Source organism: Panthera pardus, unplaced genomic scaffold (assembly GCF_024362965.1).
Source record: "Panthera pardus isolate Hobbes unplaced genomic scaffold, ASM2436296v1 HiC_scaffold_16, whole genome shotgun sequence".
NCBI lineage: Eukaryota > Metazoa > Chordata > Mammalia > Carnivora > Felidae > Panthera > Panthera pardus.
In genome coordinates this window covers 54988700-55008161 of record NW_026526721.1, presented here as the reverse complement: position 1 = coordinate 55008161, position 19462 = coordinate 54988700, and the positions used below count along the sequence as shown (strand labels likewise).

Sequence of the window (19462 nt, the reverse complement as noted above, 5' to 3'; positions counted from 1 at the left end):
TAAAATGTGGATAATTATAAAGGATTCATATTTTAGTATTTTTCTCTGTTAACACCTTAAAAGTTGAATCAAACTGATTTTTATGTCCTTTAGGAGATGTTTTTCAGAATAAATTATTTGGGGCTTACAGTACTAATAAAAAATATTTGCTGACATGAAAGACTTATGCTTTAAGTATAATTATTTCAGTTACTAAATTGGAATTTTTTTAGTTAATTTGAATTTTATTCTTTTGACTTTAATTGGAAATGATTAGTTATTATTTCTTATAGCCAGATTTTGTTTTTAAGGGTAGCTGGACAAACAAAATTCAAAAATCAGTCAGCTATGGATATTTTAAATTCATCCAAATATTGAAAATAAGATTTTCATAGGCACAACAAAACCATTCAAAACTTTTGCCAGAAATTTTTAAAGCTAGTGTTCATATTGACTGTGTAGATAACTATAACTAGGTAAAGGCTAATGAATACATTCGAACATCACGTAGAAACTGTTCACAATTTGCCTAGAATTATTTTATGATTTAGCTCTATTTACTCATCTTGCTCTAAAAAGCCTGACATTATTCTTTCTGCTTCTTGTTTTCTGGTTTCTGATTTACTTAGGATCCACGCCTGATTACACCCTTGGCTTTTGCTTTAACATCAGATAATAGAGAACAAGTACAGTGTGGATTGGGAATACTATTGGAAGCTGCTCCACTGCCAGATTTTCCTGCCTTAGTGTGAGTTGTAGTCATTTGCGGTATATCTCTCGTGGTTCTGGAATATCCTGCTATGTTTCTTTGGTAGTCCTCAATACAGATAGATTAGAAAATTTGTGAATTAAAGACATTGTAACAGTCAGTAATTTTTCAAGTGATTAAAAGAAAACTTGATTCCAGTAACTGAAAAGACCAGGTGTATACTCAGAGAAAAACTACATTTAGGTGGTTAAATATTTTATCCAGGCACTATGCCTCTCTGTCTCTCAGTTGCTCTATTAACATAGCAGCTTCTGAACCATGCTTTACATCCTATCAGTTTATTTCTTACAAGATAGAACAAGTTTCCCTGTGTTAGCTGTACTTAAAAAAAAAAAAGGTAAAAAGACATTTAGGTTAGATTTGAGGAAAAACTTCCTCAGCTTAAGGGTTGTAGGTAACCACAGAATTGCCAGAGGATATGATGAGAACCTGCTCTAAAGGATTAAACACTTAATAAAGAACATAGCTTTTAGGACTAAAAAACTACCAACAAAAACAAAACAGAAAAGAAAACAAAGAACTTTCCCAGTTGTATAAATGATAAGTCTAAGCATCACTCTCATTGACCAGATCTGGATCGTTTTACAGATACCAAGGGTTCAGCCGTAAAGAACTATGTGGACTGAAAGGTTGGGTGTGGTGGTAGTGTTCCTAAAGAAAAATCCTGTGCTTTTTTTCAGAAAGTGGAATAGATAATGGCCAGGCAGAATTGTCCGCTATACTCATTAATTTCAAACATTAAGAGAGTATTTGCTGTTATGTTTGAAAAAAATTGAGATTTTCCGGCTCTCTGTAAACTAAATGGTTAACCAAATGTCCAGTTGTGTTCTACTTTAATTTTAAAAAATTTAAGGGGCTTGGGGCACCTTGGTGGCTCAGTCGGTTAAGCATATGACTCTTGGTCTCAGCTCAGGTCATGATCTTCCAGTTCATTAGTTCAAGCCCCACATCTGCACTGTCAGTGCAGCGCCTGCTTGGGATCTTCTCTTTCCCTCTCTGCCTCTCTCCTGCCCACTCACTTTCTCTCTTTCAAAAATAAATAAACTTAAAAAAAAACATTTAAGTGGCTAGTATAAATGAATTTGCAAAAGTGGTTTGAATAAACTGAAGCAAGTTGATAAGCAGGTAAGACACTCCTGTATGCTGGCGTTCTGAAAACTATAGCCAGCAGGCAGGCTGTAGATAAAGTTCTATTGCAACAAGAACATAACCCATTCATTTTCATATTGTCTGCATTTTCTGTGTCTACATTCATGCTATGACATCAGGATTAGGTAGTTGTAACTATTAAGCCTAAGATACTTACTGCATTGTCTTTTAAAAAGTTTGCTAACCTCAGCTATTTTCTTTAACTGACTTAGCAAACTCATTTTCAGAATTAATAATTTAAGTAATCCTAAATTAAGAGATTAAGAACTATGGAGAACAAGACCACATAATCAAAATTGTCTTCATTTTATAGTGAATATTTTTAAACAAATAAATGGACAAATAGAGAGCTTCTCAATTTAAAGATAGAAGTGGTCTGGGGGCGCCTGGGTGGCTCAGTTGGTTAAGCGTCTGACTTTGGCTCAGGTCATGATCTCGCGGTTCGTGAGTTCGAGCCCCACATCAGGCTCTGGGCTGACAGCTCAGAGCCTGGAGCCTGCTTCACATTCTGTTGTCTCCCACTCTCTCTGGCCCTTCCCCTCTCAAGCGCTCGCTCTCTCTCTCGCTCTCTCTTTCTCTGAAAAATAAATGTTAAAAAAAAAATTTTTTAAAAGTGGTCTGTGAAGCTGCTTCATTTTGTGGTGGGTTGGTTGCTCCAGCTTTGGTAATCTGATATAAAGGAAAGCCCCTGTGTTTCAGAATGGAAAGCTTCAGCTTCACTGAAAGTGGGAGTCTTATCCTCTGTCTCTGTATGTGAAATCTACCACTTTATATCTTGGCTGCCCCATTCTTACTGGTGTTGTCTATGTTTCTCTTTTGACACTGTTTAAGGTATTCATTTGTTTTATTTATGTCTGTTTTTGCCTCTCTTTACATCATCTTAGTTTAATAAGGTGAATTCATATGCTGGGTGGGTGGGTACATAAGTAGGTTTTTGGTGTATGTTTGTTTTATTTAAACATTTAACAAACATCTGGTGAGGGCCAGCAATGTGCAGGCCCTCTAATAGGCATTTTTTTTTAATTTTTTTTTTTTAACGTTTTATTTATTTTTGAGACAGGGAGAGACAGAGCATGAACAGGGGAGGGTCAGAGAGAGGGAGACACAGAATCTGAAACAGGCTCCAGGCTCTGAGCTGTCAGCACAGAGCCCGACGCGGGGCTTGAATTCACGGACCGCGAGATCATGACCTGAGCTGAAGTCAGCCGCTTAACCGACTGAGCCACCCAGGCACCCCTCTAATAGGCATTTTTGATACTGCAGTAAATTAGACCAGGAGCCACTGTCATGTGGTTTACATTCTAGTTGGGATACAAGTTTAAAAAATTAAGTTTCATAATGTGCACTTCACTGTGGACGGAGGGACCTTTCTGAGGAAGTGAATTTGAACTGAGACCTGATGATAAGAAGGAGCCAAGTCTATGCAGATCTGGTAAAGGAACAGCTCATACAAAGGCCGTGAGGCAGGAACAAGATATGGTAAATAGAAGGGGCAGAATAGTCAGGTTCGTGAGAAAGTACTGACGAGAAAGGGCAAGACTGAAGGACATAGGTAAAGGATGGGTGATGTTGTCCATGGTAAGAAAGATGTTCTTACCAATAGCAATATCACTGTACTTAATTTTTACAATTAATCCACACTCAAAGACCAGTTCCGGTGCCTCCAAACCAGAGGTGGAATTGTCATTATAAGGGGTTGTAACTAGAAAAGAGTTTCTTCTGGCAAATTTTTAGGATATTTTCCAAAATTTGGCTTCATCATAAACTCCAAGATTATTTCAAAAACATGTGAAGGCTTATATTCCCAAAAAGATCCATTCTAGAGATTCCCTAATTCTATACTAACTTTGCCTTTTGCTCTATTTTTTGTAATCATTTGTTTTTCTTTTTGATTCCAATTCAGACTTGGAGAAAGCATAGCAGCAAACAATGCCTATAGACAACAGGAAACAGAACACATGCCCAGGAGAATGCCCTTGCAATCATTAAATCACAGTGTTCCAAGATCGGTAAAATGTTTAACTCCTCCACTTTTGAAAGCTAGAGTTCCTGGATTGAACATTGAGGAATTAATAGAGAAACTACAGGCTGGAATGGTGGTGAGTGGCAAATAGGCGTTATAAATGGGATTCTGCGTGGTACATAACAACTAAATATCAGCTCTGATTATAATATTTATTTAAGCAACTTTAGATGCAAATTTGAGCAATGAAACCTTATCTTTTAATTTTTTTTTTTTAACGTTTATTTATTTTTGAGACAGAGAGAAATAGAGCATGAGCAGGGAAGGGGCAGAGAGAGAGAGGGAGACACAGAATCTGAAGCAGGCTCCAGGCTCTAAGCTGTCAGCACAGAGCCCCATGCGGGGCTCGGAACCACGAACCATGAGATCATGACCTGAGCCGAAGTCAGACGCTTAACTGATTGAGCCACCCAGGCATCCCGAAACCTTTCTTTTAATATGAAAATAACAATATTCTAGAAAGTTTGGAAAGAAAGAAAAACATTAGCCATAAAATTATAACATTTTAGCACAGCAATCATTTTTCCCCCTAGTCTTCCCCAGGCAGCCCACCCTTACCCCTCTATTACCTCCCATCTAAGAAATATATCCCACAAGCATATCAAATCCTACCCAGATACTCTTCTGCTATAACCAGGTTAGTGAAATGTTTGTGAACCACCTGATAAGACATTCGTATTTTTTTACATTGTTACTCATTAAATTTTAATGATTTAGTTTCACATTAGACGTTTATTTTTTTTATTTTGTTGAATGTGAAAGCTTTCTGATTTTTGACTGTTAAAACTTAGGTAAAGGATCAGATTAATGATGTGAGAATATCTGACATAATGGATGTATATGAAATGAAACTGTCCACATTAGCTGTGAGTACAAGCTCGTTTTAACTATATGTAACTGTTAAGCTTTATTAAAGGTGTTTTCTGGGAAGTGATAAAGATTGATGGTATGTTTTCTTATAGTCCAAAGAAAGTAGGCTACAAGATCTTTTGGAAGCAAAAGCTCTAGCCTTGGCCCAGGCTGATCGGCTGATTGCTCAGTACCGCTGCCAGAGAACTCAAGCTGAGACCGAGGTGTGGACAATACAAAGATCTAGCTGATAAGTAGAAAAATAAATGAAGTAGTACATGTACAAAACTGTGGTTCTATTTTTGTTCCTGTATTTGAAGTAAACCGTTCTCAGCATTTGACACGACTGTTCCCTCCATCTTGAAACCCTCCCCTGTTTAATTTTGGTCACAACGTCAACTTCTGGTTTTCTTTCTGAATTAATGGCTATTCTTTTTCTGTATCCTTTATGAGTTTCTTTTTCTCCACTCAACCCTAAAATACTGGCTTTTCCCCATGATATGTTCTAAGCCCTTTGCTGTTATTAGGTAGTCTATGGTTCCAGTCATTACCAGAATGTTAATGCCACCAATTTTATGTGCTGAGCCAAGATCCTTTTTGCTCAGTAGTAAATGCTTCCTATATAGCTCTGTTTAAAAAATAGCAAATACTTCCCATTCTGTATAACCAGTCCTGAACTCAGCAACCTTTTTAAAAATTTATTCTTTTTTGTATGTTGTTCTGAAGGGTTTTCCAGACAAGAAACCTGGAAGTCACACAGTTACCTTCTGTAAGGAGTCCTTTACCAAATCCAGTTGATTCTACCTTCTAAATATTACTTTTTTCTGCCTTCTCTCTGTTCTTGCCACTATTTGCTAAGGTCAAATCCTTCATTTTTTTATATGAAAACATAGCAGAGCCTATACTTCCTACCTTCAGGCTGGAGCCCTCTTCTCAACCACCCTCCCCATGCATCCCAAGTCATCTGTCTTGTATTTTGTTCCACTCTCCCTTCTTCCTCCACAGTGAGCCCTGAGGCTGTAATCTGATTTTATTGCTTCTGTGTTAAATACTCTGCAGTGGCTATCCATTTTACTCAGAAGAAAGTTTAAATTCCTTAGTTTGGCACACAAGGATTCTAACTCATTCCGCATCTCCTGGCATTTCTGTGCATTCTCTGCAGTCAGCTATATTAGATTACTTTGCAGTTTCTTACGCAGTTCTGTTACTTTGCAGTTACTTGGCATACTCTTAGGTCTCCCTGTCTTTTTACTTGCTCTGCCATGTCTGGAACACTTTTCCTCTTTCTCTGCCTAACTCCTAATAATCCTTCAGGTTTTAGTTTACCTCCATTTCTTAGGAAGCTTTCTCTGGTCCTCTTCTTCCCACACTTGTGAAAATTGTGTAACCCCACCTCGATCCTTGATGTCAGAGACTATTTATCTCCCGGCCCCAGCAAGCACCATACTCAGGTGCTCAGGAAGTTCGATATTGTGCTGTGTGCATCATTAGGAGTAAGAACTTACTGCAGTAGTATGAAATTTCCTAACAGACACAAATGGAATCTCAACAGTTTGATATCATTTGTAATGAATTATAATAAAGTCATTTGACTTTTGAGAGAAGCATTAAAATCAATGATACATAGAATACCTTTAGAGTCTTAAGTACAGATATTTTTAAAAATATGAATAAATATAACCATATGCTTTCCTTTTCTTTTGACAGAGATTCATTTGTCTTGACTAATAGCATGTTGAATTTATCATAAATTCCAACAAAAAAATTAGTGATATTAAAATCGTTTTGTCCTCTCCCTTCCCATAGCGCATTCTTATATTCTATATCTGTTGAACATGTCTTGCATTTTATTGGAGAATTTAATGTTTTACTCATTTTACTGGAAAGACTTATAAAAATAATAATGGGGTATTAACTGTTTTATAGACTGTCATAAAAATATAGAAGGGCTTAGGTTTTTATCTGGCATTTCAAAATAAGAGTATTTCTCAGGCTAATGAATGGTGGGGAGAGTTCACTTCTCATTCTAGTTTTCTGTTTCTTTAATGTTTCATGTCACAAATACTTTCATATTAAATTTAGATTGTATTCTCTGTGTTGATTTTAAGCGTTTTCTTAAACATCTGTGATATGGTTAAGATCTTATTCTTAATTCCTACCTAAAATGGAGAAAACTGATTTGTATAAATTTTATGGTTTGGAGTTGATGGCTAGCCCCAAGGAGCACACTTACCCTTTTAATTGAGTGATGTATGTAGAGCTACCTTCATGCTGTTATAATTGTGTTCATTTTTGTGAATCTGACCATACCAAGATTGTTCTGGTCAGAACAATCTATTAAGTAAAAAACTGTAACAGTGTCAGATTTGTTAGAACTAGTTAAATAATAAGTATGTGTGACTAATAAAACTTTATATAACCCAATAGATGCTAGCCTATTAGATATTTGGTAAACCTTTTAAATTGTAGAAACTGAGCATATTATATACATGGTAGAAAAGCCTCTGTTCTGTTTTGTTTGTTTTTAGGCACGGACACTTGCTGGTATGTTGAGAGAAGTTGAGAGAAAAAATGAAGAGCTTGGTGTGTTGCTGAAGGCACAACAGGTTGAATCAGAAAGAGCCCAGAGTGATATTGAGCATCTCTTCCAACATAATAGAAAATTAGAGTCTGTGGCTGAAGAACATGAAATACTCACAAAATCCTACATGGAACTTGTTCAGAGGTAAATGAATAAAGTAAATATTTCTGTGTAAAGTTAGAATCTAGAATGAACACACAGCGTTTTTTTTTTTTTTTCCTGTGGTCCTAAAATCCTTTTGTAAGCATTCCTATGTTCTGATAATTCCGTAAGTTAAGTAGTTGGCAGGAAACTTACATCACAGGTAAATGAAGTATTGCTTACTCAAACTCCGGGTCCAAGTCAGAAACAATTCAGGTCTCTTTGTTTTTTTTTTCCAGTTGACTGTACTTTTTTCATGTATTCATGCAGTCATTAGTCATCTGAGATGTTAGCACCACAAGAACAAGTTGAGTCTGCTTTGTCTGACAAAGTCGAGTCTGACAAATCCCTAGGGTCTGAAACAGTACATAGTTACCACAGTTTGTAATAAGTTGAACCATTTAATGGGCCATTTCTGCAGATCGAATGTGTTGAATATTGCATAGTATTCAGCCTAATAGCATGGAAACTCGGATGTTAGTGTTTAAATCATCGCTTAATTTGTTGTCAGCATTTCTCCTTAATGTCATTGAATATGGTTTACTTATATGTATGACTATATATGTGGAATAAATTCTTATAGGTGAATTGTTGGTTAAAGGGTATGTGTCTTCAAATTTTTGATGGATTGCCAAGTTTCCTTCCAAAAAGGCTACAGTAACTTACATGCCCACTAACAAAATGTGAGATTGTGTTTTACTCCTTTGTTGAAATTTTCTATCTTTTAGGTCAGTTTTAAAACTTCTGAAATATAAAGAAGACCAGGAACAGTTATGTGTTTTCTACCAAACAATAAAAATTAAAACATTCTGGTTAACGTGTTCTTTGTTTTAACTTACATTTTAAGATTGGTAAGATTTGAAAAAATGTTTTGTCTACGCTATTAATACAGAGATACAGAAAATTTTAACTCTGCAAGGTCCATGTGCTCATTTGCCCATCAGCTAAAATGAAGTGTAGAAAATGTATAGCATCTAGAAAATTTGTGATGCTAAAATATCCCAAATGGGATATTTTCTCCCAACAACTTGCTCCAAAGTTTGATTGTTTTAGGCAGCCCTGACAGAGTGGACTATTGTTGTTAAGTCAGGGTGTGAGAAAAAGTAAGCAGTGGTCCCAGAGAAATACGTGGTTTCCAGGAACTGCTGATGTTCAGATAGTGAGTAAGGGGCCAAGAGGTAAAACTCCTGCCTTAAAGGGCCATGTGGGTAACAAATAATGAAGCTGGCTGGGGAAAGATCATTTATAATGGTAGAGACTACCTAAAGGCATTCAAATTTAGAATTTTATTTTTTTTAAGTTTACTTATTTTGGGAGAGAAATGGAGTGTGTGAGCAGGGGATGGGCAGAGAGAGAGGGGGAGAGAGAAAATCCCGAGCAGGCTCTGTGCTATGAGTGCAGAGCCTGAAGCAAGGCTGGACCTCAAGAAGTGTGAGATAATGATGTGAGCCAAAACCAGGAGTCAGACACTTAATTGACTTAGTCACCCAGGTGCCCCCAAATTCAAAATTTTAAAACTGTGTGGGACAAATAAAATACTTCTGGCCAGATTTGCCCAGTGCCACTAGTTTGTACTTAATGACGTGAAAAGGACATTTTATACTTAAGATACTTGGGTGTCAAAGTATCACTTTAGAAAGTATTTCTGTGTTTACTTTGCAGGCAAAATAAGCAGGACTATTAGATGCAGAGCTCTAAAGAGACCAGAGAAGTTTTGTGTCCTCAACCACTTTGTTAATTTGACATTTTTAATTAAACATATATTATGCCCAAGAGGCTAATGATGGCAGACTTAAGTTCTATGTTTTAATAGACTTCATCGTTTTAGAGAAGTTTTTAAAAAATTTCTGGACCTAACTATAAAGATAACTATATAGCAAATTATGTAAGGCAATGTTATCTGTAAAATAAAGCTCTATATCCATAAATATGAGGTAAATGCCCTGCATATTTTCTTTTCATAGTAAATATTACCTCCAACATCGCCCAAAACATATCTTTAATATCTTTTTGAGTTACTATTCTTTCTTCTTGGCTTGCTTGTTCATAACATTCCTCTTCTTTCCTTCAGTGTATGCAGTTTGATTTGAAGAAATAATAAAAGGACACACAGTGTTTTCCTCATCATATGTTTGCCTCCATAAAAATATCAACTCATCTTGTCTTTTCAGGAATGAAACCACCGAAAAGAAGAATAAAGATTTACAGATCACATGTGATTCTCTAAATAAACAAATTGAGACAGTGAAAAAGTTGAATGAGTCATTCAAGCAACAAAATGAAAAGTAAAATCCCTAGTTCTTAATTCTAATTATTTTGGATTTTTCAAAAACAATGATTCCCTTTATATAGAACATTATTTTTACAGATAAATTAATGGAATTATAACTTATTTTAGATATAAAATACATTTTTGGCAAAATGTGAAGGTGATTGTTATTCTTATTAACTGTCTCATAAAATACTTTTTGGAGAGAAAAAAATATTTCCTTGATGTTTTCTTCTATATTTTTATAACTTCAGGACTATTGCCCAATTAATAGAGAAAGAAGAACAGAGAAAAGAAGTACAGAACCAACTAGTAGACAGAGAATGTAAGCTAGCAAGTAAGTAGCTTCTTATTTAATAAATTGTCTATATTTTAACATATCTTGTGTTGGAAGAAAAATCAAAGCATGAATGGTTTTTATTTTGCTTTTTCATTATTTTCTACTTCTCTCATTGTTTTAAACATTAAATCACATTTTAAACAGCTCCCCTTTTCTTGCCATAACATTTTACAGAGCAGTTTAGTTAGACTGATTAAATTGAAAAAGCAATATATATATTTTTTTAATCTGGGAGTTAAGGAAAGGATTCTTTTTAAAATGAGTTTTAAAAGAATGTAACAGCAGGTGGCAGTGCTAGGTAATTTTTAGTTACCAGCTTCTCAATAGTAGTAGCTCTGAAATCCACAAAAAAACATTTTTGTTCTAACTCACTTGCCTTAGAATACAGACATCTGCCTATATAATTTTCATACTTTTCTCCATCTCTCTTCTAACCTTTGAGCTCTAAGGTTTGTCTTTCCCCTCATTACTATATGTGTGTGTGTGTGTGTGTGTATATATATATATATACTATATGTGTGTGTGTGTGTGTGTGTATATATATATAATAGGAACAGAGGAAAAGGGAAAGACATGGAGATTTGGCATTTTTTGTTTAATACTGGCATAGGGGATGAGTTAGGTGGTGTTTTTTATTAATCAAATACTGTAAAACTTTTATTTCCAGCAAGATATTTCCTCATGTTCCTAGTTGTCGTTTTTTTGCCCTAATTACGTACTGCCTAATAAACTTTTTCAGGGTAACATCAGTTATAGGACTTCTGGGCATATAGCTGACTCTGTTTGTTTTTAAGATATGCAACAAAAAACAAAAGTACAAGAAGAAAAGATTAAAGCTTTGCAAAAAGAAAGGGAAGATAAGGAAGAAACCATTGATATCCTTAGAAAAGAATTAAACAGAACAGAACAGATAAGAAAAGAATTGAGCATTAAGGTAAGAATCTGTTGAGTTCTCATTTATAGTAAGTCTGATTTTGTGAAAAAGATGAATTTGGGTAAATTAAAGTTCTACTTAGTAATTGCATTTAGAAGATACTATAATCTCAAAATTGACAATTGTTTTATTATAAAGACTCTCTTCACAATGTGAAAGGTGATTTCCTAAAATCACCAAAACTTTATTAAATATATATTCTGTGCCAGCACTTAACTCCTTTTAAGTAGGCAAAGAATACCTAAAGGGATTCCCAGTTCTGGATGCCAAATACATCCACATGTATAATTGTATATGGCTGCATCTCCCTTCTTTTAGGAGTAGTTCATATTTGTTCAGAACTTTATAATTTGCAAAGGACCCCTTGAAACATTTTTCTTAATCCTGCTAACACATATATTAATATATAATTATCAATAAGTATTTTAAACCTACCAATGAAAGTGAGTCTTGAGTTACTTGCTCAAGGTCAGTCACAAAGCTAAGTGGAACAGTAGACATATGCAGTATTCTGAATCTGGTCTAGTCTCATTCCACCTGTCCTGGTTGTTTATGTGTGGTAGCTGTGAATAGTGCTTTCTGGCCCATCTGCTACCAGGAAGATGAGGACTAGGATTGAATGACCATTTGAACAACCACAGAGCACAAATGACAGAAGAGGCATAAAATTTAATGCCACATTTACCAATTTCCTGGTTCTCCTTTAATGTGGTTATCTTAATAGTGATTCCAAATTGTAATGTGTAATATTTTCTGCAAAATTTCAGCTGCTAATATTGACTTAAAAAGATACATTGAATGTGTTTTTCCAATCTGTATTATTTATAATTCCTTACCTTAAACTTACTATATAATTTAACTAAATGTAGTACATATTTGTAATGTGTCCTTTGACATGGTTGTTTTACAAATGAAAATTAGAACATCTTAAGATACCTGTGAAGGGAAGACATGCTAAGTTGTTTTCCTCAAATCTTCCCCTTTTCCCCAATTCTTTAGGCTTCCTCCCTAGAGGTTCAAAAGGCCCAATTAGAAGGTCGTTTGGAAGAGAAGGAGTCACTGGTGAAACTTCAGCAAGAGGAGTTGAACAAACACTCTCATATGATCGCAATGATCCACAGTTTAAGTGGTGGGAAAATAAGTCCAGAAACTGTGAATCTCAGCATATAGAAGTTATGTATTTATCTTCCTGGGGAGGTGTGGTAGAGAAGGTAATTTGTGACCCCAGAACAGTAGTAGATTATTGTCTAATTATTAATTTAGTAAAGAACGTGATCTGATAAATATTTTTATTTGGTCTTAAAAGTTTTACTTTCTGTTTCTGGCTTTTATTGCTTAAAGCTATCTTTCATTCTTATATTAGAATATTTTTCCTGACCTCCATTATTGTTTTTGTAAAGTTTTTCCATTTTCCTTCTGATTTTTAATTTATTCTCATTTGTAATTAGATTTTAAATCAAACTTTCTTGATTTAACAATCCTAAAGATTAATAAATTGAAAATACAATTACTAGTATAAAAAGAGAAGGCATATTATTGCCAGGGAAATTTTTTTCTAAATAGCACAAAAGAAAATTCAGTGAATTTAAAATAATTTTGTTACTGCATTTAAAATACAGTACGATATATGGTATTAGTTCTAAATTTGAAAAAATATAATGAATAGTTACAAAAATAATGTATGAAAATTAGAAAATATCTGATGTGTTAAATGAATACATTGTCACATAAAAAACACTATAGTTTGTACAATTATGAATAGCCTTAATTTTTAATCTTTTTAAAATGTACTATGTTGGTATACCCATATCATTTCCAATCAATTATGAATTTCTTTTGATTTACATAAGGATAACTTGGATTCCACCCTTGCTACATATTCAGAAATCTGTTATATGTTGTTGATTCTAATGTCAGTTGCATTTAATATATTGCCTTTCATTGAAATAGTTTTTAATTTGGCCATTTAATTTTAAGGCATAGTTTAAATATCCTTATACATGTATTTCTTTAATACAAAGGGATTTTTTCAGTACTCTTCATTTGAATCAAATGTTCTAAGTGGTGTTTAAAACAGAAGAGTTTTTATATCGATATTTGGTTGATTTTTATTGCTACTTTTTATAACCATTAATTTTGCTTAGTGTTTTCTTCCCTATTTATATCTTCCTGTGACTTAAGTTAACTTATGTTTACTTCTATTTTTCAACCATAATATACCTGAAATTATCTTTAGAAATTAAATATATTTTCATAATTTGCTAATTACATTGTCAAACTATAATAGTTTCACATACTTGGATACATTTTGTATAGTTCTGCAGATTTTAAAAACATCATTGTACAGAGTAACACGTTTTAGATTGTTGTTTTATAAGGGGTACATTCTGTTTCTCTCTTGAAATTGCATGCAGTTTCAATTTTACATGAAAAAGTGTTTAAATGGATAAATATGACTGAAGAATAAAAGGCTTTGTAAAATAAAAGAGAAAATTCTATAAATAAACCAGGGGTGCCTGGGTGGCTCAGTCAGTTAAGCATCTGACTTTAGCTGATGTCATGATCTCACAGTTCGTGAGTTTGAGCCCTGTGTCAGGCTCTGTGCTGACAGCTCAGAGCCTGGAGCCTGCCTCTCTGCCCCTCCCCCACTCACGCTCTGTCTCTCTCTGCCTCTCAAAAATAAAAGAAACATAATAAAAAAATAAATAAAATAAATAAGCCAAACCTCTAGGGAAAATCAAACTATCTTCACACTTTAGACACTTTTAAGACACTGAGCCTAGCCCAGAACTGCCCAATAGAACTTTTTATAATGATGTAAATGTTCTATACACTGTCCAGTATCATAGCCTTTAGGCACATGTGATTGTTTTTAAATTTTTTTTAATGTTTATTTTTGAGAGAGAGAGACAGACCACAAATGGAGGAGTGGCAGAGACAGAGGGAGAAAGAATCTGAAGCAGGCTCCAGGCTCTGAGCTGTCAGCACAGAGCCCGACACGGGGCTCAAACTCCCAAACCATGAGATCATGACCTGAGCCTAAGTTGGAAGCTTAACTGACTGAGCCACCCAAGTGCCCCTGCCACATGTGATTTTTTGAGCCCTTAAAATATAAGGGTAGTGCAACTGAAGAATTAAAATTTTAACTGCCATACTGCTGGATGGTTCAGATCTAGTCCATTTTTCCAAGTATGCATTTACTTAAGCCACTCAATTTGCCTATTCTTAAAGATCTATATAGACAGAGTCCATGTATTTTTTAGTAACCTTTTTTTAACACAACAATTTTAATGAGTTATTCCTTATCTTTTTTCTCTAAAGAGAAAAAATTGTACTTCAGCTTTAAAGGTGAATACTAATCATCACCCACTTCATTTCTTCTGTTTATCCTAGTCTTTCTCTCTCTTGTAGCATCTTTCATATTGTTGCTATTATTTTTCTTAACCTTAGTATGTTAAGTACTTTTTCTCTTTTTTTTTTTTCTTTTTAGGTCCATACCTCAGATTAAAATAGTGTGTGTGTGTGTGTGTGTGTGTGTGTGTTTTAAAAAATTTTAGTTTAAGCAAGTTTGAGCCACTACCAAAGAGTTTTACAAATGATTTCTGTGTATATATGACCACTTCCTAGTAGAGAAAATAAAACTAAATAAATGCATCATTATAATAGAATTACTCACATTCTCTTAAAAAAATTTGCTATGAGGAGTTTGTCCAAGTGTACATTACACAGTTCTTTTTGCCATTTACATTTGCCACTTGAACAGATACGAGCTTCTCTTAAAATTTGGCTGATTGAAATTTATACTAAACTGCCTAATGTCAGGGCAAAACCAAACACTCATTAAAACTTAATCCTGTGTTTTGAGAGTAGTTTGTCAGATTAATGTCCTTTTAGTTGTTTCTACTTGTTATAAAGACTAGTTATTTATGTTAAGGATGTAATGAGACTGTCTTAAGACTGTTGGTTAAATGAAAATGTTTGACTTTCAACTTCTACCCAAGGCTCATGCACAGGTGTTAAAGTACGTCTAATCAAGGTATATTCTCTAAATCTCATAACCTTATTTTAACTTCTTTTCCTCTTTTCAAATAGTTATGAATTGTGTTTACAGCCTTGCTTCTGATTTACCTACTGATGAATCAAACACATACCTTGTTTGTGACTTAATTACTTTATAGGAGTCAGCAAACATTTTCTGTAAAGGACCAGATAGTATTTTAGGCTTTGTGAGACATATGGTCTCTATCACAACTACCCAGTTCTGTGACTGTAGCAAGAAAGCAGCCATAGACAGCAGGTAAATAAATAGGCATTTAGAATAGGCATATAGAACTGTGTTCTAATAAAACTTTACTTACAAAACTGTCAAAACTTTGCTATTGTGTCTCTTTATCTTTGGTAAACTTTGGCTTAAGGTCTGAGGTCTATTTTATTTGATATGAATATAGCCACTCCAGCCTTTTAATGTTTTCTGTTGGTCTGGTATATGTTTTTGTATCCATTTACTTTTAACCTGTATCATTATATATAAAACTTATGATTGTAGACAATACATAGTTGAGTCTTGCTTTTTTTTTTTAATCTATCTTGACAATTAAGTCCTTAACTTTCACAGTCTGCTTGGAGTTAATATTGTACTACTTAGTATAAAATTGGAGAAAACCTGCAACTGCATTGGTCTTCTTATCCTCTCCTCTTCTTTTATGCTATAGATGACATATATCTGTATCATTAACACCCAAAACAATGTTATAATTTTTCCTCTAAATGACTATATGGAAATATATCTGGCTCTCAACATCATAATATATTTACCTGTTTACCCACAAGTAGTATCTTCATTATAACATTATTTTACTCTTTTGAAATAATTAGTAATTTGTGGGGAGATACTGCAAGTACCCTGTTTCTTATACCTTTCACCTACAAATCTCAGCATCCACTGATAATTCTTGCCTGGAATACGTTGTCAGTTACTCTGATGGTTGCCACATTTTTTAACTTGTTTTACTTTCTAATAGAAAAAAATTGGACATTTTGGTAATATTGTGATATACTGGGAAAAGCAATCAAAATTACATCATCTATTACATCACTGACAAAACTAAAATATAGTACTTACAGGTTTACACTTAACAGAGTGTGTACTTTTTGTGTGTGCATCTTCTCACAAGCCAAGAATTTGAGATTTGCTTTCTGTAGTTTAAGAAAATAAATAATAGGTATGTTAGGCATGTGGAATTTTTTTTTTTTTTTTTTTTTTTTTAACCACAGGGCCCTTTGGATAGTATTTTCCTTCCCAAACCCCCTAATCTTGTTCACTCGCCTTGGTTCTCTCCATGATCACCAGTAAATACTCAATGCATATTACCCATAATGATAAGTCTTTTGGATTAAGAAACAAATTGTATATTTTCTGCATTCACTTTAACATTCAAAATAACTAATTTTTAAAAATGAACACATGAAAATGTGACCTATGCCTTTAAAAGGTAAATGGTTAATTTTTTTATAATGTACATAATGAACCTGATAAGTACTTGAAATTGTATGCTTCGTAATCCGTACATTTAGGGGAAACAAAAATTATGGGTTTCTTTGAATCTGCAAATCACTTTGAAATCTTAAAAAAATCTTGCTCTATTCAGCACTTTGTAGCTAATTGACTTTCTTCCTGTCATGCCTGTCATGAGGCTTGTTTTGTTTATGCTTTTGTTCATCTAACCATTTGAAAATACCCCAAGAAAACTTAATTATCACCAGGAATGAGAGGTACCATACTTCTCAGAAACCAGCTTTTCTTCACGTTAAAATAGCCCGTCGTAAAGGTCATTAGATGTGAGGCAAAGTAACTTTCCTTTCAAGTAAACGCACATTTTTAGTTAATTCCCCAAGGACCCAGTGTTTATATGCTCTTGGTATCTTTAAAGACGATGGATAATTCTTAGAATATACAGCAAAGGGCTTTTTATGTAAGGTCTAGCCAGTGCTGCACAGAAAGTGACATTTTCAAAGTCAATAGAGTAGGTTGGGTTACAGTTTCATTATGTTATTAAAAACTAATTTTCCACTAAGTAGCTGAGCATTTGGCAGGGATTTAGTAGTGAACATGATTCTGCCTCTCCATTACATTATCTGCACTATTCCAAGAATTATATTTCATCTCACTAATCTCAAAGAGCCAAAAGATACAATGTATTAGAGTGGCCTTATGCTTTTCTCAAACTTCAAATAAAAGGGCTTATGATTAGCCCTAGGAAAAGACAACACTGTTCACGTTCAATTAGGCAGGATTTCATTTACCCACAAATAAAAACAAGTATTAACTACAACAAACTAATTTGTATAAAACTCACAGTTAATCAGAGCATGTTAGACCTGAAAGGATTCTTAAAGAACAGTAAACCCAGAGCCCTTGTGTTTCAAAAAGATTTAAACTTTATATTACATTTTCAAAACAGAAGCCCGGAGAGTCAAACACAAACAGATAAGTGATTAAAAAATAAACATGGGGGCGCCTGGGTGGCGCAGTCGGTTAAGCGTCCGACTTCAGCCAGGTCACGATCTCGCGGTCCGTGAGTTCGAGCCCCGCGTCAGGCTCCGGGCTGATGGCTCGGAGCCTGGAGCCTGTTTCCGATTCTGTGTCTCCCTCTCTCTCTGCCCCTCCCCCGTTCATGCTCTGTCTCTCTCTGTCCCAAAAAAATAAAAAAAAAAAAAAAAAAAAAATGTTGAAAAAAATAAACATGTATTGGGGGGGCACCTGTGTGGCTCAGTCGGTTAAACGTCCAGCGTTGTCCCAGGTCATGATCTCACAGTTTGTGAGTTCAAGCCCTATGTCGGGCTCTCTGCTGTCAGCACAGAGCACACTTCGGATCCTCTCTTCCCAACCCCCCTCTGTCCCTTTTCCACTCACTCTCAAAAATAATAAATAATTTTTTTTTAATAAATAAACATGTATTATGGACAATTGCACTTCTAGGAATTTAAGGATATTCAACAAGATTTAGAATGTGCATTTTGACACTATTGAAAAACAAAATTGGAAGCAACCCATGTATACAGTGTAAAATACATTTAATAAAATAACAGCCTTTTGAAAAAAATAATAAAATGTGTAGGCACATGGAAAGAGATCCTGGAAAAAGGATGGAAAAAGCATAAAACCAGACTGTAAGCAATGATTCATATATCTGCATATCTTTAAGATATATTGGCATGTATAAATATAAATATAAATGATAAACTGGTTGCCTTTCAGTAGTGAAATTATTTGAATTTGTTGTTTATTTACATTCTAAAATTTTTAAATGTTACTTTAAAATTTTCAAAACCATGTTTTAAAACCTGAGTTTTGTAACCACATCAAAATTTAATTTCTGACTTTACCTAAGGAAAATTTCGTCTACAAAATGAAGATAATACATATTTTGTAGTGTTGTTTTTATTTATTTAAAAATACAAAATAAAGCTGGTGGCTTTTAGTAGTTTCTGTGTAAGTACTTACCTCCCTTTTGCGAGAGAAATAGGGTAGAAACCTTTATTTCCTTTGTCCTCAGTTTCTTATTTATCATCAGACCTATGGCCAATTGTAGAAAGTAAAATTAACAGGAAAGATTCTGCATTTTCAAGAGTGTGCAGGGTGGCAAGGTTAGTACTAGGAGTTAAATAAATCTTCAAAGTATTGTCTACACCTAGGGTAACTTCTTGACCAAAGCTAGTCTAGGTTGCTCTCTTACCTAATTTATTTTTACGAAGTAGCTATTCTAAGCAGTGTTAAGTAAACCATTTTTCTCTTTGAAAGAGACATTTTCCATGCTTTAAATCTGCCTTCTCTTGGGTGTCACAGGCTTCTCCAACTAATGCATATAATCTACAAAATTCATTATGAAGTTGTACATTGTTATTTTTTAATTTCCTGGAAGAGATTGAGGAAAGGGCATGGTTGAAAAAAGTTTGCCAAATGTTAATAACAACACAGTATGTCTAAGACTTGGATCCTGTTATCTTCCTAGCTCTTTTGACAGATTTATGGACACTAAGAGCATACAGGCTTTAAAAAGATACTTAGCTACTTAAGCCACCATATATGTGTAATAACTTCAGTCAGTTTCCACTTAATATAAATCAGAGTTTTCCTATTTAATCTTAATATTTCTATTTAGAAATGTCATTTATATATTAGCCTCTTAAAAAGTCCAAAAATATTAGGGCCATGTATCTCAAAGTAAAGATGTATGCATTGTGTTTACAGAAATAAAATAGAAGCCATTAGTTGTAAGATCAGGAATAATAATGGAAAGTTGTCTGGAATCAAGAGGAGAATTAACAGTAATAGACATTTGAGGCTGGCTGTGTAAAAACACTTTAATAAGCAAGGTCACCTTGAATTACTTAGACCTGTATTTCATGCAAACACCCTTGAGATTAG

The 19462-nt window shown here is 34.3% G+C and overlaps 1 protein-coding gene across 2 annotated transcripts in view; it reads left to right on the top strand.

Moving 5' to 3' along the window:
• CIP2A (cellular inhibitor of PP2A) overlaps window positions 1-12322 on the top strand; it is a 33240-nt gene extending 20918 nt beyond the window's left edge. For both annotated transcript variants that reach the window (XM_019448285.2, XM_019448286.2), the window contains 9 exons: window positions 609-727; window positions 3801-3996; window positions 4712-4786; window positions 4883-4993; window positions 7298-7494; window positions 9663-9776; window positions 10015-10097; window positions 10895-11034; window positions 12034-12322. In XM_019448285.2, the coding sequence (XP_019303830.2) occupies window positions 609-727; window positions 3801-3996; window positions 4712-4786; window positions 4883-4993; window positions 7298-7494; window positions 9663-9776; window positions 10015-10097; window positions 10895-11034; window positions 12034-12204 (1206 nt within the window). In that variant the 3' untranslated portion in view covers window positions 12205-12322. The remainder of the gene's footprint in view (window positions 1-608; window positions 728-3800; window positions 3997-4711; window positions 4787-4882; window positions 4994-7297; window positions 7495-9662; window positions 9777-10014; window positions 10098-10894; window positions 11035-12033) is intronic.
• The last annotated feature ends 7140 nt before the right edge of the window (window positions 12323-19462 follow it).